Here is a 25308-nt window from a genome sequence, read left to right on the forward strand (position 1 = left end):
TTTAGAAGCATTTTTCTTCAAGCTCAGGACAATGTTCGCTGCTTACCGAACTTGTACCTGCTGTGATGATAATCTTACTGTCTGGGCAAGCACAACAAAGAATCTCTCCAGATGGCACGTCTTCCCAGACAAAGTTGCAGCGCTCGTTTTCATAGGGGCCCATACGAATGCTGTAGTCAGCAAATCCCCAGGCAACGTAGCGGTTGTAGAGGGGCCCAATGAGTCCCTTGTTCTGTTCCACAGCCAGCACCGTCTTCTCATGTTGTATTATCTGACCAACAGGGCCTTTTAGCTCTAGAAGAAAGGAAAAACAATTATGTGTGCAGGTTTCATTATCTCTTGCTGAATGCAGTTTTAATCATAAGGGCCTGTGAAACGAACTATTACATAGATTATGAATTGCAATCACTCATTCCAAACAAACAAACTGATCTTCAATGGCAAGGGTCAAGCCCTACGTGCCAACCTTTGAACCTTAAAATTAGTAAAACATCCTGCAAATATGACAAAGACAGAGAGGAAGGGAGAGGTGAAAACTACTGTATTTATCCTTACCTCACACGCATCTTCTTTATGGGACGAAAAATTGACTGCATGTTACAATTGGTTATGAAAAAAATCACATTTGAAACATTGCCAACAGCCTACCGTCAGATGCAGTGTCATCGCCATCACAAGATGGCGACAGAGCATGTTTTCATTAAGGTTGCTGTGGGTTCATTTTGTGCTCAACTACGATCTGGAGCAGTATTCTTGGTCAATCAATTTTGGAGATATAATATTATTACTTTTGCGAGATTTTGCGTGACTTGGCACCAGATATGTTGGCATATATGGCCACCAGCGCTTCTGCCATTGTGCCAAGCTCACTTTTGCACACAGGTCCTGGAACACTGTCAATCCCCACACTTCAACAATTCTAATGCAGAGTCCACAAAATCGTACGTATGTGATAGTAGTACATTTAAATGTGATTGCCTGAGAATACCGCCCCTATGTGCTTGGTATCGTGACCAATGAAGCACAAATGGCAACAACACGCCACTTTCATTATGAAAGCTCATTAAAACAAAATTCCCTTCTGTGAAGTTAAGTTCTGCACATCTTGTTTCTTCTGATCACAAAGGTGAGGGGAATGCTTCATTTTTCTTTTATAGATTGAGGGCATGGTACATTCAGTTGCACTTTTATTTTCTTACTTTAAGCTTGTGAAAGTTAGGTGCACATTAAAACTGGATAAACAGTAAGCACAGTACGTGCAGGGATAACTGCCATAACAATAAAGCTATAATGCATCAAGGTTTTTAATTGCAAGCCTCAGGTCACACATGGACAAAGTAAAATTCAGGGCAATAATTATTCATACTCAGCAAAAAGTAAACAAGAATTAACATGCTTACACCCAAAGGGTGACCTACCTTGCCCTGCCATATGGTGGCCTTGAACCAACATGCCACATGTAAGAATTTAAAATGCAGTGACGTGGGAGCACACGACCATATCCTTGGATGTGTGACATTGCCCTTACACACTACAGTTGAACCTCGTTATAACAAGCCCACGAGAATGCCTAGCCCTCACACCAACAGGAAGAACAGTCCTAGCGTGCCTAGGCTACCCCACACACGGCAAAGGCCACGAACAAGCAATCTATCTGGCGCCCAACATCCGGGAGCACATCAAGGTAGCCCTTATCCCCAGAAACATGCACCCGGAACATCATGCCGGTCGTCGCCAAGCTCGCGCAAGGACTCTACAGATAAAATATGGCAGTCTGCCCACCACACTATACACAGATGCCATGCAGTACCCCCAAAAAGCAGCGATGACGGACAGCGTTGTCGACCATAACCTTCAAGAGGTAGTCTCGATGATGGACCGCAGTGCCAGCGCCCTTGTAGTGGAGGAGACATCCATCGCCTTGGCCATCACCTCTAGTCTGACCAACGAGCACATCACAATTATTACTGACTCCCAGGCAGCTTGCCGTAGCTACGTGAGAGGCAGAATATCTTCAATCGCCCACCGACTCCTCAAACAAGCCTCCCAGTACCTGGACGTTGAAATAGTATGGACTCCAGGACACGAGTCCCTCTGTGGAAATTAGCATGCACACGCTGTAGCCTCAGCTCATGCCTCCCGGGCACCACAAGAGAGGGATATGGCTGCATCTATGGAGCCCGTACCTTTACAATACAATTCCATACTACAACACCACAGATTGAACAGACGACAATACCCACCTCCACACAAGACCCTCTCCAACCATACCAACACATAATCCCATTTAAGCAGACTACACGCAATACACCCCACACTATACTCATACAAATGTCCCCTTTGTAACGACTACGCCTCTCTACACCACACCACATGGGCGTGCCCCAACATGAAGGCAGCCCCGCAAATACCCAACCCCACACCCAAGTAGTTGGAGACCATGCTGAGCCTCGTAACCAGCAGCAACTGGTGCGGCAGGCCCGGGAGACAGCAAGAGCTGCAGGAGCCCTGGAATAAGGGTGCCTCCCCGCACAAGCAGAAAGACACCTGCTTGTCCTTTCTTTTTTTTTCTCAATAAATGTTTTTCCTGTTCTTCCTCCTCTCGTTATAACAAAGTCTTATCTAAGATGAAAATACTTTTGTTAGATACAATATTATAGTTGGATAGAACTTTAGAAAAAAGGGGAGGCCCCGCCCAGATGACCGAAGCGCGACAGCCGATTGCCTCCGCAACTAAAATAGTCCCATTCAAGAGACCATGCTTCTAAAACGCATAATTCTCGGTATAAATAAATACTTTTGTACGTTCATTACTGGTTTGGTAGAGCTCTCGTGATTGGAATGCTACAGCACATGCCGGATCGTGCGAGAAAAATAATCCCGTGCCTTCTACAACGCTGCGCGTCGTATGTTTAGCTTCATTGCAAGGGGCAAAGGTAGAAAGAGCAGCTCTGCATGACTTTTGCGCTGGTTTAAATGAGTTGCTATTTAACAAGTACTTAAAAAAAACTATGCGTTTATCGAAACCATTACAAACTTGGGGTGAGAGGACGATTGAGGCAGGAAAGGTACAAAAATGCTTCATTCATCATTTTAAATAAATACTCTCGGTTTTAAACAGCATAAAATATGTATTTTTTGGCTTTGTGTTTTCACAAACTTATTTTTAGAATGCAATAGCTTTTTTTCTTTCGTTCCTTATCAAGCTTTTTTTTTTGTACAGCGACGCAGCACACGATCACACCCGCCATTAACATTAGGCCCCAGACTTTGGCAAATTTTCCTCATGGTAACTTTGGAACAAAACAAAATACCATGGAACAACACGCAGGATGTTTGTTTGTAGCGGTGTGTCGCTGCGGAATCCTGCTTTCAGACGAAATGTAGCGCTGTGTCAGCGATGCTCGCTGCAATCTTTCGTCGCCGGATCACGGCTCAGAATAAACACATGTGGCACAAATGGTGCATTGTAGGCTTGCAACAACATTTTCGGCCCAATAGGCCACCACAAACAGTTTGGAAATTCACTCTGACGAGGGGCAGACGCACACGACTGACGTGACTCGGCCCAGTTCGAAGCGCGGGCGGCCATCTTCTCCATCGGCGGGGTCACCAGCCATCCGGCTCGTGACGTCAATCTATAGTGCACGCATATTGGTGGAGGTGCGCGTGCATCCACCTTGGAGGAGTAAACGCCCCTTTTTTCTAAAGTTGTACCTGAATATAGTTATAAGCATATATTCATTACACGCTGATATTGGCAAGAAAACCTTTAGATTTACTTAATCATATCTGTGTTAGTTATGCAGAGGTATGACTACTTTTATGACTACACAGGACGCACTCATCCAGCAGTTATTCATTATCAGCATTCTGTACCTCAGTGCGAGGGAGTTCACCCATTCAATCAGGAAAACACCTTACACAATAGAGACTGAAGCAATCATAAAGCAACACATAACACACTATCAGCAACCAGATGAAGCCAACAGACAATTAAGCCAAGAAAATTCGGGGCACAGAAACACCCAAGAAAGTGCCTCGAGGGAGGGACAGACACTGCCTTGGCTTGAGTGGTAGAGAATTGCATGCATCATGCAAAGGCTGTGAATTTGGCTCCCACCAAGAGCAAGTTGTTTTTTTCTTTCCCTTTAATTTCTCTTTTATTTTATTAAAGAATATAAAGATAAACAAAGTAAATTTTTCCACAATTTTTGCTTGCCTTCATTGTGTGTTGGCTTCTAGTGGCTGCGTCTAACAAGAAATAAAGCCCTTCGGTTATTCTTGCTCAGCACACTTGTTAGTCTACAAAACCAGACAGTCCCATCAACTGGGGCATGGCAACAGCATGCTGACCTTTGAGTGGATGTAGAGACGGTTTGAGGTTGTCCAGGTTATGGAAAAACAATTTGTCATGGCAGTAGCTCAAGCCAGGCATTATGGGTCCTGGGTCCACCACGCTGGTTCTGTTGGTCAGCTTTTTGCATGGATGGGGCTTCTTGAAAAGCTATTGCATACGATGGTGAGTAAAAGAAAATAACACTGAGCATTAGCAAAATGCCAAACACATTAAAAATGATAAATCTTTGAACAATTAAGCCCAAGAGAAGCTGCACTAACGTAACACTTCCGTGTACTTTCTGCTTAATTTCTACTTCAGTCTAGCATTCATGATGAAAGACAAGCATTAAAGAAAAAAAAAGGGGGGGGGGGGGCTGTTTGCAAAAAAGAAAAGAAAAGATATGTTCAAACGGTTTATTTGCCATAAACAAGATGACTAATTTGTGAGACTAATTTCTTGCAGCTTCTACCAAAGGTGAGCTGTAATAACAATTAAGAGGAAGCTTTAGCTCGAGTGCTCTTATCTAAATACATGTAAAAGGAGAATTCGTTTGTTGCATTTGTTGCATTTAAAAGAAAAATACAAAATCTAGTGACTGTTGGTTTTGAATTTTTGATTTAGGCGCTCAATTTTTAATAAAAATTTCACAAAAATCAAAAATTTTTGAAAAACAAAACTATCAAGTTTACAACTCTGTAACTCAACAACGAAAAACAATAATACAATTCTGTGAACTGCATCTAATAGTACATCTAAAGCGGACAAAATTGATATGTTACACATGAATATAAAAAAATTCAGTAATATGGAAATACAGCTTTTGCAGAACCCTTGTAACCAACGTAACAAATTCACTTAAGATGTAAAATGACATATCGAATTTGTCCGCTTTGAATGATCTAATGATATGTTACACATGAATATAAAAAAATTCAGTAATATGGAAATACAGTTTTTGCAGAACCCTTGTAACCAACGTAACAAATTAACTTAAGATGTAAAATGACATATCGAATTTGTCCGCTTTGAATGATCTAATGGATGCCGTTTACAGAACCGCGATATGTGTTCTTGATGCACAGCTATGAAGTTGTAAACTTAGTGCTTCTATTTTTTTCAAACGGTCGAATATTTGAAAATCTTTTTAACAAAATTCAAGCCCTAAATCGAAATTCAGCTTCCAACGGTCACTAGAATTTAGCTTTCTCTCTCAAATGCAACAAATTTCATTAAAATCGGTCCGGGGGTTACCTCAGAAAAACGTTTTTACGTTTTACATGTATTTGAATAGGCCATGTCAGAGTTGGGCCCGAGCTAAAGCTTCCTCTTAAGAGGTCCACTTGCCCGACTGAAAACTAACTGAGCATGTCTGTATACTGAGCCATGCTTTCCTTGATAGACCATTCAGAGTTGGTGGGATGGCAAAGAAAAAACTTGTGTTGGCAACATGGGAAAATGGTATCTTCCTCTGTTAGTTGCCCATTTCTTCGGAAACAATTTTCTGAAAGGTGCAAAGACGAACTTTCCAGGATTCTCATTCATACTTGGAAGTAGCTAAATTCTACCAAGAAAGTAATTGCACATTGGACAGGGCTGCTCGCATTTCACCTCAAAATTACTTCACCAAAAACAAGTGTCTGTGTGCACATAATGAGCTCAAATTAGTGAGAAGAATGCCACGAGTATCACCATGACCAGCTCTGACAAATCTGTTACACATGCAATCGAGCACAATGCACTATGTTAACAACCAGATATGCATGCCTGTACTGAAAATTATGCAGCTGAACAAACTTTTAAAATTTTATTTATTCAATGATGTTATCGCAAACTGGTAGGTTATGCAACGAGAGCCACAAATAATTTGCAGCATGGTTTGTAATGGTTAGTGTGTACATGTTTTCTGAATAACTTAAATGACAAAGTTGTATTCCCAGTACTCACGGGAAAGTGGAATTCTGTAAGTATTGGCCTACCTCGTTTCATGAATCGTTGTGCACACTTTTATGTGCATTGGCAATTCGCATATAATGTGCAGAAGCCATTTATATTTCATTCTGCCTCAATCAATGCTTTTGTTTTGTTAAGAACTTCAAGCTTATTAAATAAAGTGTCCACCTTTCATCACTAGTGATGAATAACTATCAATATGCATAATTTGATATGGGGTAAGTTCACATACCAACAACCAATGTTCATGTTCACCCTTTCACGAAACAAAACCCATTTCCTGTTACCGAAAACATTAAGAAACATAGTAAATAATCTTGTCACCTGCTTAGGAATCTGGCCAAAGTTGTTGATGAAGCCAATGGTGGCATTCTTCTTCAGTGGGTCATCAATGCTGTAAATGTCAACATTGCCCTCATAGAACAGGTGGTGGAAGACATTGACAGCCTCCACGGCTGGCTGGCCCTGCTGCTTGTAGCCAAAGATGAGGTCAATCCACTCGTGCAAGTGGGCACTCACAAAATCGCTCTCCAGGGCCTGCGAGAGCCGTAAAAATGCATCCATATATATGACTATAACGGAAACGAAAGTATGTAAGCAGTAGTGTGACAACAGTGATACACAGTGAGAATTCTGAAAATAGCAACTTGGTTGTACAGGCGTGTGTGTAGCATTGCATAGGTGCATCAAAGTGGCACCACCACTTGGCACAAGCAGCAAATCATTCGATTACTCTATTAACAGCCTAACGTTATGTGATATGGAAGAGTCTACTAACCAAACCTATATAGCTGAACACATCATAAAAACTGCATGTAAATTCAATTGCAAAATCTATGAACCTGTGCATTTAAAACCATTTAAATTTTCAGATCATGCTTGAGTAAAACAAATATGTATAGTAAACAAAAAGCTTTGCTCCCCATTTTCCTTTGTTAACAGCAAAAACAGATAAAATGCTGCTTCGTGTTGCCTGTGTGCAATAGTGAATTGTGGTATAAGGACTGGGTGTGGATGAGTTTGGGCCAGTGGCGCCTCAGGCGGTGGTGCTGCAAATGTAATGGCATGTGACGGCCGGGGTGGGCGCAGCCGCCAACTACATTGGCTGATTATGTTCCCTCGCTTCTTGTTTTTTGTTGCCAAAATGCCTAAGGAACCAAGTTCAAACAAACATGTGGTGTTTTTGAGTGCACAAAGAGTTACTCAAACGTGGCTAAAGATGGGGAAGGCATTTTGTAACATTGGTTTCCACTGCGACCTCACCAGATCGAATGGAGGAAAGACTGGATATGTGCGGGTCAGCATGCAATTATACGTACATTTCCGAGGTTACTCTGCTTTTGTCTATAGTTTTTCTAACCTCAATAAAGGAGCCATTCATTCACAAGAGCTTTGTGCTCCAAGTAAATTGTGCATCTTCACCAACGCAGGTGTGATGGCTCCAGAGCTTGCGCACCAAAGGTGAACACATGGATTTGTAAACATCATTTTGCTGTTCTATTGGGGGCTCAATCTTTTTTCCTTCAAAGTATATCTTCATTTCTAGTGCTTCACACCTCTGGCTGCAGCTGGTACATGACTCTGTGTGCTCTGCATCGACAGCGAACGCCAACACAGTGGTGTAATTACTGTCGCTTTTGCGCTGGCCTTACATGAGCACCGGCTGCCGAGTCAAGGTGTGCGAAATAGACCGAGACTGGAGATTAAACTACTTGCTAAGAAATTAAGAACGGCTAAGCATGGGGGGGGGGGGGGGGGGAGAGAAAGGAAACGGGCAGAGAACAGCAATGTATACACAAACACACGAACAACAAAGCAGCGCAAAAAAAACATGAAAGACGCATGTCTCCCTTTGTCCATGATTTTCCTGCTACTTCGCCAAAGTACATGCATGACATACACAATTTTAATGCGTACAGCGAACTAACAAACTGGTAGAGGAGTAGCAATAGAGAAGCTGTTACGTCTAGCTCCACGTCTTTGCTTGCCCCGGTGAGCTTTCGTTGTTGGGTGCATATTTAGTGCAATTTGCACTAGTTTTCTCCTTTATATTATGATGATGTCATGGATGTGACCTGCCTCATGCAAGTGGCAACATTTCCCAAGAGCAGGTGCATGAAAATGTGTTTTCCAGTTTGTCAGGCCTGGGAAACCGCAGTGTGCAAAATCACTGGAAGCAGCTTGTGTGCGCTTCGTGCCTTCGCCCAGTCGTCTGTAACACATGCCACTGCTTTTACTGCTGCCGGTGGCAGTGCTGTTTGCCAGGGCACTGCTGGCACCTTACGACGAGCCCTCGCCGCCTATAGTACCAAGCACACAAACAAAGCAAGTCTGTTAAAATAGCAAAATTGTCTAATCAAACTGAATAGGAATATATGAAGAAAAGAAGAAACTGGCTTTGAAATATGTAAGTGAACACTGGATAATTCTCATATTGCAAAATAGCAAAATACAAAGGTTGGACCATGGCTACATTGTACAGATCCCTATTGCATGTGACACTGTACAGAACTCAAAGTCCAGTATACTAATTAGGAATACAATTAAGCCAGCATTTGCAGAAGTGGGAGCACCTTGAAATTTAGCGTAATACTATACATATACACATACATATATACATAAAAGCAACGAACATGTTCATGATGTGCCAAAGTCTAATTAATTTAAGTATGCTGATTTGTGCACAGTTGAATTCTTAAACATGTAGAAACATTCTAGAGTGGTAAATGTCTCAGAATGAGTCGGAATGAAATAGAAAGATCATTTCTCAACTTTCACACACACAGTTCTTGATTTTATACTTTTGGCCATTTAAACAAGTTGTTTTCACCGCAAGAACAGGTGCATTCAATATGAATTCAAATTCTGCATTGTTCATACCATTCGGTGCACTCGAATGAATTCCCGAGGGTCTCCCTTTGCCCAAGGTGGAAGCACTATGTTGTCGAGTTGAACGCCGTTCTGCTTGCAGCCTATTTAATGACCCAAAACAGCCATGGCATAAGCTAAATGTCACATAAGGCAATCGTGCAAGGATGTATAGCGCAGAATGCTGTCTGTGCAAGACAGTCAAAGACTTTAACGTACCCAGGTCAAACCGATTGCTGTTCAAAAGAAACTCGGGCAAATAGAAGAACTCGGGAATGAGTTCCTTGACATCAGCCATGTTGTGCTTTGAGGCAGAAAGCCAGGCATCTTTCACGCTGTGAAACATGCGGTCTGCCAGGTCAAAGTGGCCCCCCTAGGAAAGAGAAAGGAATTTCCTCAGGAACTTGACTTCCACAAAGAAGACAGCAGAAGACACGAAAATAGCTGAAAATATGTTTGGGTCAAACAAAAGTATTTGATCCAGCAGTTAAGTGAACACGATAAAATGTCATACAGCAAGACAGCTCCAACTATGCATTAAGTGTAACAAAGATTTTTGTTCTTCAGCATCCGTAAAAGTAGGTACAGGCGAACCTACTTTATTATAATATTGAAGTGCCAAGAAAATCTAATTGTTATAAGCGATAACTGTCATAACCAGGTTGCACGAAAAAAGCAAACATACATTCAAACATTAATTATACAGAAAGAAGTAGAGTTGAAGGCGCTTATAGCATTACTAGTTTTGACAATACTTGGGTGTAACAATGAGCTGCTGCTGCACTGTGAACTTTATGTTCTTTGGTAATTTAAACCGCTTACTACAATGTTCCCTGCGAGCAGCATTATTGGCTATAACAATTAAAGGGGCCATGAATCACCTTTTACTGAAGTTGAGAAATGCATTTGAAGCTAAATTAGACTACTTGAGAAATACTTTGCCGCAAAAAGCACTTCAATGCGTTCAGCAGAAGCGGAGTTACTGGCAATCAAACATTCCGTTTGCGGTACTTCCGCTCCTTCTTCAAAGACTTGCACTACGAGGCTACGGTGGAACAGGGTGTGCCCTGTTACGCCTCAACACCACAAAGGCATTAACTGGACGTTTGCCACGTGTCAGACCACCACCCCTCCTATCCAGACGTCAACGAAGCGTGGACACCAAGTATTGAACGGTCCTACGAAAGGCGCTCAACCCCACCATTACCTGGAAACCTGAGAAAAGGATGAAAAGAAGGGAGACAACAACGAACTGGGTGTTGCTGGTTGCTTTTCTGCCACAGATTCCAAACCAGTCTCTTCGGAGGCAGAGTTACTGCAGGTTGTTGCGAGCATGGGCGTGGTATCGCAATGGAGTTAATGATTATGATTTGCTGTTGGACAGTCTTCAGATTCCCTAGTCGACTCGCCTAGGAAAGACGATGGTATTAAAAGCGGATACTTTTTGAGAGTGAGAACAGAGGGTCCTGATATGAATTGAGACGTTTAACTTGCTCCTGCATGAAGTGGGCTTCCATACCGGAGCCATGTAACTAAGCTAAATAAACCCTTCTTCCTTCATTTTCTATAACCTGACATAGTAGGTGATGGGCTTGGTGGATTCCATGCCTTAACGCCACCCACGCCGCAACAGCCCACAACGTTCCGCCTACTGAACGTCACCGTGGTGCGTGGTTCAAATTTGATTTAGGATGCTCAAATTTGATTTTGGATGTTCACGTATATGCCACAATTTCCGATTTTGGTGCCTACAATGCGCCAAACATGATTGCCTTCAGCGAGCCGCAGTGTGCTCAGCCAGTGGACTCGTCACGGCACCCTGCGTCACGGCACCCTGCAGTACCTAAGCTATGGAGCAGCTTCTGTATGGTTGTGCTATGTGGTGCGGACCAGCTTTGTCCTGCACTAACCTGACAGACAGACAGTAGCCACATCCAACTTGTGCGTTTTGAAGCACTCTCAATAGCTCAATACAAAGCGAAGTCTGCGAAGGAATCTAACCAGAATGGCCAGGAGTGAGCACATGCTGGCAAGCGTGCGTATGGTCCGACCTGAAATTTTGCCTGGTTCGAGGCTAGTTGAGTGTTCTAAACTAGTGGAAATTAGCAAGACCTGATGGTTATCACACCAATAAGCAGGGTGGCCAAAGTTAAATTCCTATGTGGTCGGCCGTGGCCGAGCATAAGCAGTTGATAGCCAGTTTCTTCCGGAAGTATGTAATTATTATTGAAATGTGAAAGCAGATTTTCGCTTACTTCTGCCTGTTTATTAAACTACATCAATAAATATACACAGTAACAGTAGGAAGAAGCACACTGATCCAAACACCCTTTTTGATTGATGTCAGTGATTGGCCAAGAGAAGCCATGTATGGGAATCTGCTATATTACAAAATAAAGCATCCGGAAAAGAGTGAGGAGCACGCTTCTGTTGAAAAGAAAGCGCTTGAGAGAAAGGTGAATTGGCACTCTGCTTGCGAGTTCCACGTGCCGTGCACGACTGCAAAATTTGGCCGATATGTTTACAGCAGCATATGCTATCTGCAAACAGTGTTTTTTCACCAAGCTCGAAGGGTGGTTCAGGGCCCCTTTCAATCTGGCTACTGGGTGTCTGCACCAAAAAGAAAAGAAAGGTGAAATCCAGGAAAAAAAAAAAATGCTAGCCGCTTCATTTCACCAGCCTTTGTGCCACACACCCAGCATGGCACGATGCCTTCGTTACCCGTCTCCCGTCTCCCTTGGTGGGTGTGGCAAATGGGCTCGTGTTTCTTTTGTTTCTTTTTTTTTTTGAGGATTTTTTTGAGTGCACACATCCAGTAGCTACATTTATTTGTTATAACTGATAACATGGCATGGGAGCATTGTAGTAAGCGGTTTATTTTACCACAGAACAGATACAAAAGTTGACGGTGCATCGGCTGTTCACTGCTATATCCTATACATTGTTAAAACCGGTATCGTTATAAGTGGGTTCGACTGAACATTTCATTACACACAAACAAACCTTTCAGCTGCATCAGAGCAACATGGATCAATATTATGAAACAAAGAAAGGGTATCAAAATACTGCTTAAAGGGACCCTCGAACACTTTTCAGGTCACCATCTTTCTAGGGCAGTCTGCGTAGGCTGATGGCTGGAGAGATAAATGCAACAAGAACGGCAGCGACAGGGGTACGAAGACTGAAGTCTTCGGCAAATAAATTTCAAAATACAAAAAACTACCTTCAACTAGAATTTTGTGCAGTATCCTGTCCCCATTTCTCTCACCCACTGACGTAATTCCTTGCTGCCAATGGTAAGAGCTTGGAGTGTCTATGTAGCAAAAGTTTGCATTCTATGGTTGCCCATTCAATGTTCACGGACTCTGGTGTGATGGTAGAGTTGTTAACATGTTAACAAACCATGTGGAGTCGCACCATACTGTTTTGTTTACAGTGTTGAAGGGAAGGCTGCTGTAAGTAATAAGCTTCCCTGACGATAATGGACTGAGAGGCACAGTTGCCACTCCCAGTCGAGCATCCTGGAACTGCGCAAAGTCGCTTTCATTCTTTTGTAGCCTGCACACGAAGTTCAGCACAGCAACGTGAGCAACGAAAAGGGTACAACACAGGCACGTACCCAGGGGGGGGCCCGGGGGGGCCCGGGGGGGCCCGGGGGGGCCCGGGCCCCCCCCCGAAATCAAGTGGCATACCCCCCCCTCCCTCCTCCCCACCCACGCCACCACTCCTTACACATTCCTAAAGCGCCGCCAGATCAATGTTGAGACTTGGCAGCTGTTCATCGGTCAGCATTATGCTGCCTTTTTCACTCCTTTTAGATGGTGGTAGTTATCGGCATCTCTTGTAATGTGAAGGACAGTTTTCTCATAGATTCCGCACCCGCGCGATTAACTCGAAATGCGTTCAGTTGTCACCATCTATTCAACCGTCACGCACATAGCTGTTGCTTTTGTTAGTTCAACCTTCTTTGTTTAGGCTGATCCTGGGACCAAGAGAGGAATGCGGCTGTTACTCAGCTGGTCTCTACTCTCATGGAACGAGTTGTGGCCGGAGAAAACGCCAATTGCGTTTAACTTATCCCTTTGCTTCATTATTTCCTTGAGTTACCGCTCGCCGCGACGCTGGCAGATGCCCGGAACCATATACACGTGATATGGGGTTAGATAAGGTGGGAAAAAAAATAATGTGAAAGAGCGTCCATCATGAAACCCTGCAATAACCCTTAAACCCATAAGCAAGATGAATGTCGCCCGTTACCTCGTCTGTTTTTCCCTAATTGTATAGCACTTTTCGTGCAAAATTGGCAAATGGAAACAAAAATCGCAAGGACTTGAGAAATTAAGCGATCTACTAAGGGAGAGAGCCAAGGCAACAACCAAACTGCAAGCAAAAGCGAATAATAAAGAAGTTAACCGTTGTTTATGAGAACATTTATGGATCAACATCTTTTTATTTAAAAAGGAAGTAGAGAAAACGCCGCCGGAAGTGGAAAACAATTACTTGTTTTGAGTGACGCTTCTACAGTTATCGGTCGAACCGCCTCACCTAGCTACTTCTCTGCTGTGCTTATGTGGGTGTTTTTCTAACCTTTCACGGTGAGCGCAGTACGTCTAGAATCGCAGAGTCCTGCTCTCTACGCGGTTGTATTGGACTGGCGGCCGCACAGCGTTACGCAATTCGCGGAACTGTCAAAACTGATCAACAAGGCGAAAATAACTGATATTCGAAACTATAACATGAGAAAGACTGAAGAAGCCGTAAAAATGAACGCAGCCTGAAATCAGTAAAAAAAAACCTGGCATAGGACAAACCATGATGTATGCACTAAAAGATAAGAAGGATAATATCATCAGCAATCTCGAAGATATAGTAAAAGCAGCGGAAAAATTCTAAGCTGACCTGTATACAGTACCCAGAGGAGTCACGATACCTCACTTAGAAACAGTAATGAACAGGATACAGAAACTCTCCTATAACTAGCGATGAGGTCAGAAGGGCCCTGCAAGACATGAAACGATGAAGAGCGGGAGGAGAAGGTGGAATAACAGTCGATTTAATCAAAGATGGAGGAGACATAATGCTTGGAAAACTGGCGGCTCTTTATACGAAGCGTCTATCGACTGCAAGGGTCCCAGAAAATTGGAAGAATGCAGACATTATACTAATCCACAAAAAAGGAGACGTTAAGGAATTGAAAAATTATAGGACCATTAGCTTGCTCCCAGTATTATATAACATATTTACCAAAATAATATTCAATAGAATAAGGGCAACACTGGATTTTGTCAACCAAGAAAACAGGCTGGCTTCAGGAAGAGATACTTTACAATGGATCACATCCATGTCATCAATCAGGTTATCGCGAAATCTGCAGAGTACAATAAGCCTCTCCATGTGGCTTATATAGATTACAAAAATGCATTTGATTCAGTAGAGATACCAGCAGTCATAGATGCACTACGTAATCAAGGAGTACAGAACGCTTACGTAAAAAGCTTGGAAAATATTGCTACATGCGTGTGGTATTTGTTTGTTTGAACGAGGCGCGTGGGCGCCATCCCTCCAGAAAAGAGGAGGAAGAACAAACTGGGCTCGCGCTGTGAATCTAACCGGTCAGCGCTGCAACCGTTGTTGTAAATATAATCTGTAAATAGTTTCTCGTCTTACTGACTCGTCCTTCGCGTAAGAATATCTACCGAGATTCTACAGCTGCCTTAATTCTACACAAGAAAAGCAGGGAGATACCTATAGAGAAAGGGGTCAGACAGGGAGACACAATTTCTCCAAAGCTATTCACTGCGTGCTTAGAAGAATTCAAGCTATTAAACTGGGAAGGCTTAGGAGTAAAGATCGACGACAAATATCTCAGCAACCTTCGGTTTGCCGATGACATTGTTCTATTCAACAACAATGCAGACGAGTTAAACCAAATGATTGGAGACCTTAACAGAGAGAGTGTAAGAGTGGGGTTGAATATTAATATGCAGAAGATAAAGATAATGATAAATAGCCGGACAAAGGAACAAGAGATCAGCATCGCCAGTTGGCCACTAGAGACTGTGAAGGAGTACGTTTACCTAGGTCAATTAATCACAGGGAACCCTGATCATGAGAAGGAAATTCACAGAAGAATAAAAACAGGTTGGATCGCATACGGCAGACATTGCCAGCTCCTGACTGGAAGCTTACCATTATTATTGAAAAGTAAGGTGTGCAATCAGTGCATTTTGCCAGTGCTGACATATGGGGCAGAGACTTCAGAGCAAATTAAGGACCGCGCAAAGAGCGATCGAACGAAGATTGCTAGGCATAACGTTAAGAGAGAGAAAGAGAGCGGTTTGGATCAGAGAGCGAATGGGTATAGACGATATTCTAATTGACATCAAGAGGAAAATATGTAGCTGGGCAGGTCATGTAATGCGCCGGTTAGATAACCGTTGGACCATTAGGGTTACAGAATGGGTACCAAGAGAAGGGAAACGCAGTCGAGGACGACAAAACACTAGGTGGAGCGATGAAATTAGGAAATTCGCGGGCGCTAGTTGGAATCGGTTGGCGCAGGACAGGGGTAATTGGAGATCGCAGGGAGAGGCCTTCGTCCTGCAGTGGACATAAAACAGGCTGATGATGATGATGATTATGATGATGATGATGATGGAGGTGGTGGACCCCCCCCCGAAAAAATATCCTGGGTACGTGCCTGCCGTTATTATTGAAAAGTAAGGTGTGCAATCAGTGCATTTTGCCAGTGCTGACATATGGGGCAGAGACTTGAGAGCAAGTTAAGGACCGCGCAAACAGCGATCGAACGAAGATTGCTAGGCATAACGTTAAGAGAGAAAGAGAGCGGTTTGGATCAGAGAGCGAACGGGTATAGACGATATTCTAATTGACATCAAGAGGAAAAAATGTAGCTGGGCAGGTCATGTAATGCGCCGGTTAGATAACCGTTGGACCATTAGGGTTACAGAATCGGTACCAAGAGAAGGGAAACGCAATCGAGGACGACAAAACACTAGGTGGAGCGATGAAATTAGGAAATTCGCGGGCGCTAGTTGGAATCAGTTGGCGCAGGACAGGGGTAACTGGAGATCGCAGGGAGAGGCCTTCGTCCTGCAGTGGGCATAAAACAGGCTGATGATGATGATGGTGGAGGTGGTGGGCCCCCCCCCGAAAAACAATCCTGGGTACGTGCCTGGTACGACAACAATGATGCACCGAGGTGAGAAACTTGCCCCGCCTAAACAACACTCATAAATGTATTGTACGTGTACAAGCAAAACGAGGCAATGAGCCTGCGAGGCTGCTTCTGACCGTACACAAAAGAGAAGAGAACCTTTCAAATAGATAGACTACTTGTGTGCGCACTTCTCTATAACATAGAGCAATGATCAAAAGCCAGAGGTGAAAGAGCAGCCAGTGCCCCTACCAAGTTTTGTAGTTGTAGTGTTTTTTTTTTACGACTGCATCTGTTTGCATTAACTAAATATACAGCAAACAAAAATAAAACAACATCTTAATTTATCATGTTTTTGCTGCAGTGCAGTGGCTATCTGCAACTTCGTCTTTAACCAATCACAGAGGAGTGAGTGGTGACGTTGATGATGCGGTTGGCAGCGATGTAGTGATTTGTTCGCATGATTAAAATATTGTTACTTGTGGAAAGACACAGAAGAAAGAGGCTATTTACACTGGAGCCAGAAAGCCAGGCCGACACTCGCTCGCGCCAAGAGCATAGACCCACTTCATCGTTCTTGAGCATCTGGTGATAATATCGTAATAATATTAAATACAGTGAACTATCATTAGGACGAGCTTGGTTAAGCCGAATTCTCGTACATAACAAAGAACATGGGAGCGTTTGTTTGGTTTTCCATAGATTCAATGAAAAAAAAAAAAAAAAAATCCACTTAAGATGAACTGCCTCAAACGTGCTCTTTAGTTAAGATGAACATTCGGAGTGGCCGCCACCACTACTGATCCCAGAGGCTGGGGTGCCTCGATGCGCCGCGCACACATCAAGGTACCTTTCTGGAGGCCTGTGGCGCACATCGCCCGTGGTCAGAGGCAAAACAAGAGGAAGAAACAAAAAGATACAGTGACGTTTCACTTCGCGAATGCGAATGATGTGTAAGCATACGGGTGCTATAGCGCATACGAAGCTATTGGCCCTCGGTGCGCCTAGATTGTCCGCATCACAAATTGTATTCAAGACAGGGTTCGTGTGGTCATGCCATATGCAGCAGCCGTCGGAGTAGAATGCCCCCTTGTAAACATTCGCTTACTAACTAAAATAACAAGCATAATGTCATCATGCACAGGCAAACATGAACCCATCCCACTCAATGACTGCGGACACTCACTGTCAAAACGCTGGCATGGGGAATCACGGTAGTAGCAGCGAGTGAAGTGACCTTCATGCTGTCTATCCCTTCAACGCAAACTGAGCGGTGAGAACACTGCACGCAAAGCTACGAGCCATCGGCCCACCTAGACTGTGCCCTCAAAGCAGATCGTGTTCAAGATAAAGCCCATGCGACCACGCATGGTCAAATTACAACACCCCCCTTCCTCCCCTCCCCGGTGCCACGCGTGTGACGGAAGAAGGTTCACTTCCCCCCGCCCCTCATTTTCTCCTTTGTGCACGCGAGATTGAGCCACATCGTTGGCTCACCATCGCACGCTTTCACTCACACACACAGCATATGGCATGCGAGGACAACGTTATCACAAGATGAAACCGGAATGTCCTATCGCAAACGAAACCTGTAGCAACTGCCAGAGGAGGTCAACCCAGTGCGCCTTTGCCTACCTTCCTCCTCCACGACGCTTTACCTCGTTTCTCGTTCCCCACTTCGCTCATAATCCCTGGGACTTTCCTCTAGGCTGCGTTGCTTCACTGCGCGCTCAGCGAACTCCATACTTTCGCTAGCTTAGAGCCTGCACTGATGACCTGTGAGGTGGTAAATGCCTGCTTTAATTCCCTAGTGAACTTTTTCTAGCAGCACGAAGGCACAGAAGGATATTTAAGGTGAGATGACATCGTTTGTGGCTGCTCCCCGATTTGCACAGAATCGCCAAACATCCACTGTGGACTGGATGAAACCAAGCAAAAGTACCACTTGAAAACACTTTTCTATTAAGTTCAGCTAAATAAATGCTTTTTATGTCATCTTCCCCCCATTTTAAGTCTACTTCATTTGCTGTTTTGAAGTAAGATATTTGGATGCACTTGGTCATGTTGCCAATTATTCCTCTGATAAGATGAACTACTGATAAGACTAACAAATTTTCATGGTCCCTTTGAGTTCGTCTTAAAGGGAGTCTACTGTATTTTGATAATTAACCTATGCTAAAAGCATCTCCAACTGTCAGTCTACACAACCTGCAACAGGGAGATGGTGGCTTGAAAAGTGTTCAAGGGCCTCTTTAAAAGGTAAAAAACACTTTGCTCCAAGACACTGGAACTAGATGTCACGACATCACATCATGACACAGAGCCAGTGAAGGCGCAGCTTAGCCCCGATTTCTCGGTGAACGAGTTGAGGAGAAAAATACTCACTAGGAAGGAGGGCAACCTGTAATCGTCTAAAGCCCTCTTAATATGAGACACTTCACTTAAATTGTGATGTGAATGATTTACTGTAGCTGTACTCTACATGTCTACAAAATGTATCCAAACCTTTCAGGGACTCTTTAAGATGAAAGTGACTGAACATCTGGCTAAAGTACATGCAGTCATCTGTGTCACAATAAAGGTGTGTTCAATTTGAGCTGCAGCTCATAGCATCATCCATCAGCAAAGTGGAGATACTGAATAAAGAAAAAAAAAGTCTTAATTTTGTCTGAAAGTCGAAGCGTTGACAGCGATAGCAAAGTATTAGACAACTACAGAAAGTAATGTTGCAGTTAATCAGCCATATAAATTGTAGTAAACATTTACTTACTAACTGAATTAATAAGCATGATGTCATGTACGCATAGGCAAAATAAAAAGATCTCACTCGATGAGCATGAACACTCACTGTCAGAATACTGGCACGATGAAGAGCATGGGCATTGGAGAGCAAACACTAATTCATGCTGCCTTTCGCTTCAATGTGTCTCCAAAACTTGAGACTATGCGACCTCCAACACAAGGCATGTGGGAGAACAGCGCACATGAAGCGATCAGTCATATAGGCTCGCCCAAGCTTTGCACCCTCTGCAGATTTTCCTAGGCAGGGCGCGCGGGTCGCTTATACTCTCAGTAGTCCGGGCAGCCATGGCTGGGATAGAGAAGGAGACGTGTGCTCACGCCCCCCTGCCTTTTTGTGTGCCCTTATTAAGCACGTGGGAGAACAGTGTGCATCAAGCCACCATTCTTCTTGACTCACCCTTGCATGTTTTCTTCTTGCACTCACAGCATATGGCATGTGAAAGTAATTGTGACACTTTTGCCCTGTTACAAGGAGCGGGGCAAAAGTGCCATGACTGGCTCTATAAGTGCCTTTGAAAATGTCAACGATGAAAAAAACTTATTGGTGCTGAGGTACAAAAAGTGGTGATGAAAAAAAAATGCAATATAAAATTCAAATGTGTGTTTCCATATGCAGTATATAGCTGCATTGCAGTGCAATGTTAGTGCATACCAATTCACTGTGCCAAACTACTCGTTTTTTTTTTCAGTGATCCATCAAAGAAAACTACATACAAAAAAGAAAATGTCACCTGTAGTCTCAGAAAGTGCTGCGTGAAAGGCTCCATTCGAACCAGATAGGAGGCCACGATCATTGCGGATGAATAAAATGTACCATAATGATAGGGAGGTGTCTCTCCTAAAAAGAAAAAATCAGCATATGTGGTACACAAATTCAGGTGTATTCAGGAGCAAAAGATTTCTGCTGGCTTTAGGAGAAGCAATTACATAAAGTGAGAAAAGAACCAACCGTGAGGGTCATCCCATTCTCGGTAACGCTTTTTGAACTGTTCGAGACGATCACATGTCTGAGCACCCATCGGTTTGCTGAAGTCGCGGAAAGTTGATGAATCATTCAGATCTAGTTCCTGCACAGGCATATGAACAAGTTTCATTAAATGAACTGGAACCGAATACAGATTGAGTATCAAAAGAAAAGCTACTTGCTTCTGAGTCATAATCAGCAAGAACCCAAGGGAAGACTGGGTATTGCATTAGGTCATTGTATGACCTGCCTGCCAATGTGTTCAAATGCATCAGGTACTGGAAATTGCTGATCTCGCCCCTCTGAAAAATAATGAGCAAGTTTTCACAGCACTGCAGTTGAATAACCCACTACAATGGTATTGATCACTTAAAAATATATACACTAGCCTTAACTTTCACTGCAAGCTACGGCAAATTCAACGTAACTCATGCAGAAAGCTAGATGGAGCTTCGTTAATATTTTGAGAGTTTAATTTACTAGTTTAGCCCCTGTAAAGTTTTACTGACCCTAAGATAAAATTAAATGCAAAGGCCAGTGATCTTATTCTGTCTTGCAGTGCCCAGGTGTATTCTTATATCATACTTTATACCTTCAAAAATTAGAAAGGACATTTCACAATCACCTCATACAGCTTACATAAAAGAAAACCTGGTATACATTAGCCTAAGAGCCAGGTATACCATACAGAGCTCAGTTACTTTTAGCATATGGAAATTTCTTCTTTCACTTTGTGCCAAACAGCTTTTGATGGTCCCTTGGCCTAAAAAACTACATTTGTAGTACTTATCCCATGCCCTCTCTTTTTGCGGCACTTATCAAATGCTCTACATAACACATCATAGCTTTCTTTACAATATTTTACTCACCAGCCATCGCTGTGTTACCGATGTCTCTCCTATGAGGTTGCTTAGCAAACTTGCCCTAAAAGATAAGGCATTTTCAAGCCACATAAGAATACAGGAGAAAACTGCTAATCACTTGAAGGTAAAAAAAATAACAATAAAGTGAGACCCAGAAACTACTCGTACAGCGTTCATGTTTCTCAGTGCCTTAGTACTTAGCACCTGAATGCAAGTGTGAATACAAGTGAACATGCAATAATTCCTTCTAGTCATTGTATGCCCCTAAAGCAATGCTTGTATTTTTAAGTTTACATGATAGCAATAAAACTTTGCAGTATCATGCTACAATACTAAAAATCAGACAGAAGAGGGCACTGACGCATGTCAAGTGGGTGCAGGTGGCATTAGGCAGACACTGAGATTTTCATAAGTGTCAGCACCAACACTGAGGCACTACTTTATTTCTGACACTTAGGGGGCAAAAGAAAAAAAAAAAAAGTTTTATTTTATCTTAGCACCTAGATGTACTTGTTGAAAACTAAAAAAATATGCGATGGACATGTTACTGATGCCCTGGACAAAGCAATTTTAGAACACCAATATATAAGAAAAACTGTAAAATTACACGTGACAACATTCATAGAATGTTCCCTTGTGGCATGTATCGTAAAAAAAAAAAAAAATAACACTGCTAGGCTGAACACGCATAACAATCAGCGTTTCTTTTAAACCATTAGAAGACACTTTGGGTCTCAAAAAAAAAAAAAAAATGTGGTTTTGCATGCCAAAACCATGATTTGATTGTGAGGCATGCTGTAATGACGGACTCTGGAATAATTTGGACCACCAGGGTCTTTGTAACGTCCACCTAAGTCTAAGTACACGGGTGCTTTTGCATTTCGCCCCATCGAAATGGGGCGAAATGTGGCCGGGATTTGATCTCACGACCTTGTGCTTAGCTGCCCAACACCATTGCCACTAATCAACCACCGGTTGGTCCTCTAAGTTTCCAGTTCATGCATGATTTTGGTCACTTGCCCTGAGTGATCCCTGGAGAAGTGTCATTTTGTTTCCACCGCAGTGAAAGGAGCCAACAGCCTGTATGAATTGCCTTGTGTTAATAATCATTAATTTAATTATGGGACTTGGTCTTGAAACTGCACAGTGGGCTATCAGGAATGCCAAAGTAGAGGGCTTCAGAATAATTTTGACCACCTAGGGTTCTTTAACATCCCACTTCCTCCAGCATACCGCACTGGAGCACGATTGCAGACTGCGACTCACATCGGGAGCTGGCTGGGGCGCAGCGGAGGTTCACAATGCTCCCTTCTCGTTTTGCTATCCCCTCTGAGATATGTGCTTCCACAAAAACACGTGGGAATGAGAAGGCATTCATTTTCTCAGAAATCAAAACAGCCCTCTCGCACAGGTAAAAAGGTATAGAAGAGTACCCTTGATTGAGATGTGCTCTTTCTGGCTGCTAAATATTACCACCAGGATAACATTACTGTCTCGCAAGTGAGCTCCTTGCCTGACCAGCCAGATGCAACAAGATGAACCTCCTTATCACTATTATGGAGCAGATGAACCTCCTCCAAGTGCTTATTGCTTACTGTACTGCTCTCAGCAATAAATACTGTTTGAGTATACACCGCTGTTTTGGCTTATTCGCCCAAACACGTAGTGGTGATTGACCTGCACGAAGGGTTGGGGATGCGTTATGGAGCGATTGAGCATGGTTAGAACCAGAGCTTTCCTTCAGTCCTAGCAGCATGCAGGGCGTACTATCTATCTTGGTGCCCACTGTGAGGCTGTTGGAACATCAAACGACAGTTCTGTTTGAAACTAGACAGCCTTTATTTGAACCAAATGAGTGTAGGACTAGCATGAATTTCGATTGCTACATTTAGCAGCATGCTTTCTTTACAGTGATGCGATGGCTGCTGTCCACATGCTAAGCCTTTTCACAAGCGTTTGTAAGTGCATTCTTTGGTACAAGAGCCACATGGTCTGTATCCTGGGAGTGTGAGGCATAAAGCCCATGAAGCATCGGCATGCCTGAAGTAAATAAATACTGGCTGGTTTCTCTAAAGATCAGCAAACTATGTCCAGTCAACATTTTTAAATTAAGTGAAAAAGACTTATAGTTTTCGGGGCAGCAAAAGCGAATTCAAGCTTAGTTTCTTGACAAAACAAATATTTTACCTGGAAAAAAATCCCTATATTTCTTATGTCACAGGCCACCATCCGCGAACTGTGCATTACTGGCACTTTCCCAAATTACTACAGGAATAGCATTCATACCGTAACCGAAATATTTTTGCCGAATAATAGTAATTAGAACTTCCCCTGGCTAGAATAAGTATAATCTTGTTGGGAGCTTCAGATGTAGAAAAAAAGATTACAAACATAGCATGAACATCAATTTGGCTCACACTTTCACCTTGTCTTCAAATGACAAACCCAGAGGGCTGAAATGTTTTGCACATCTCAAGCAAATTATTGTGTTAATTGATGCCAAAGTTTATCCTTCCAGTCATTTTCTTTCGTGTACAAAGTGGCCACCAAATGTACCATGTTTGTACTTAAGTGGAAATTACAGAAGTTCATACAAAAAAGTCCACTTTTTTTTTTTTCAGAATGCTCCCAGTGAAACTCAGGCATACACTCTATCAATTCATGAAATAGCATTTTGCTTTCAGTGGCAAGTGTCTATGATATAGTGAAACAAATCCGACCCATATCACATAATTTCATTTGTAGGTGGAAGTGTGCATTACAGCTTCCATGGCTGTTTAAAACATATTCCAGTCTTTAGTAAAAATGCTTCCCTTTCAAAGCAACGAAACACTGATAGTGGCTTAAAACAACAGCAGCACCGAGACCTCGCAATAGCTTCTAAATACAAAATACAAGATAAAACACCATTGGCAGTGGACATTTCTGTTATCTCATATCTGCGCAGCCAGCACTTTGACAGAAAGTGCATGTGCTACCCCAGGACCATCGCTTGTTTTCGGTGTCTGACCTTAAAAAGTTTATACCACCGCAGCCAGGTTCGCTTCCTATTGTGTTTGTCTGTGTTCGTGGCTTGTGGTTGCGTGTGCAGTTACATTCGAGACAGCATGCTGCTGGTGGTATCTGTCATGGTGCTCTGGAACTGATGGGGCTTCTGATAGTTGCTGGCGGGTGTTGCATTTATCCGTATTTGTGGGGTGTAGTTTTGTGTGCAGTAAGGTGGCATAGACAAACACAACAGTTCCCTTCCCTGCGATGACATACAGAAGGAAGGCTGTAATGAAAGTGCCTTGTCATTTGCTCCCTGCCTCGCCCTTATTTCAGCTTATGTGACTCAGCTCAATAGACCACTGATGGAGCTGGGCATTGCTGCATGAAGACACCTTTATCGCACGGTCTTCTATAGAGCAAGTTTGTGTCAACAAAATGGCTGTTCTCTGCAACGGTACATGGCATGAATGGATGTGATGGAGTGGTGGTGTCATCGAGCAACATGCAACCCATAACACCTTGAGAGGTCCGGCAACATTTGTAATCAAACTACATGAGAGCTTGTAGAGACACTCGGCAATAAACTACGAAATGTAAAGTTAATCCATTTTTCTGAGAAAGCCTGAAAGAATTCAGAAAAGAAAAGCAAGATGCCTGGCACTCACTTGCCCTTGTACATGAGATTCAGTTGTGACAAATGTGGCAGAGTAGTCGGAACGATGATTGCAAGTTCAGGTGAAAGTGGGAAGAACAATAAATTCTTCACATAAAAATGCTCAACTAAAGAAAACCAGTTCATTGATCTCTGTAACAATTTGTTTGCTCAAGGATGATAGTTCAGATGATAGGTCTGATATTCTCCACGTAGGGAACATTTGGTAGCCTGATAAATAGCATAATCTGAATCATAGCTTCCAGCTGAATTTTCCCTGTCCGAGAGCAAACAACTAACAACAGAGTAAAAGGACCTGCTTTGTTTTCACACTGAGAGTAGACCAGCGGTCCTGATGCACTGTGGCAAGGCAACGATACAGCAATAATGAAACACACTAAATGTGTGCATGCAAAGACCATTTTTCCCATTTATATTGCATATTACCGCTGCTAAATTATTGAAGTTATTGTTTACAGGCTTTATTCTGTGAAAGGGCCCATTATTCACTTTTCGAATTTTCACTTTTCGAATTTCGAAAAGCTAAGGAAACCCCAAAGCACAGTTCCACCCACAAATGAAATTATGCGAAACGGGTTGTATTTGTTCCAATATATCATGTACACTTACAGCAAAATGCAAAACACTACTTCATGAATTGATAAGGCCTTATATTTAGTTTGCCTTATATTCACTGGG

General features: G+C 42.9%; 1 protein-coding gene across 1 annotated transcript in view; it reads right to left on the reverse strand.

Moving 5' to 3' along the window:
* Nucleotides 1–25308, reverse strand: part of bchs (WD repeat and FYVE domain containing 3 bchs) — a 255193-nt gene that overhangs the window by 32029 nt on the left and 197856 nt on the right. The window contains exons 53-61 of the mRNA XM_050196790.3: nt 20973–21027; nt 20286–20405; nt 20089–20206; nt 19871–19977; nt 9380–9533; nt 9173–9264; nt 6617–6829; nt 4357–4507; nt 47–294 (exon numbers count right to left, since the gene is read on the reverse strand). Of these exons, the coding sequence (XP_050052747.1) occupies nt 47–294; nt 4357–4507; nt 6617–6829; nt 9173–9264; nt 9380–9533; nt 19871–19977; nt 20089–20206; nt 20286–20405; nt 20973–21027 (1258 nt within the window). The remainder of the gene's footprint in view (nt 1–46; nt 295–4356; nt 4508–6616; nt 6830–9172; nt 9265–9379; nt 9534–19870; nt 19978–20088; nt 20207–20285; nt 20406–20972; nt 21028–25308) is intronic.

The sequence above is a fragment of the Dermacentor andersoni genome, chromosome 1, assembly GCF_023375885.2.
Source record: "Dermacentor andersoni chromosome 1, qqDerAnde1_hic_scaffold, whole genome shotgun sequence".
Classification (NCBI taxonomy): domain Eukaryota; kingdom Metazoa; phylum Arthropoda; class Arachnida; order Ixodida; family Ixodidae; genus Dermacentor; species Dermacentor andersoni.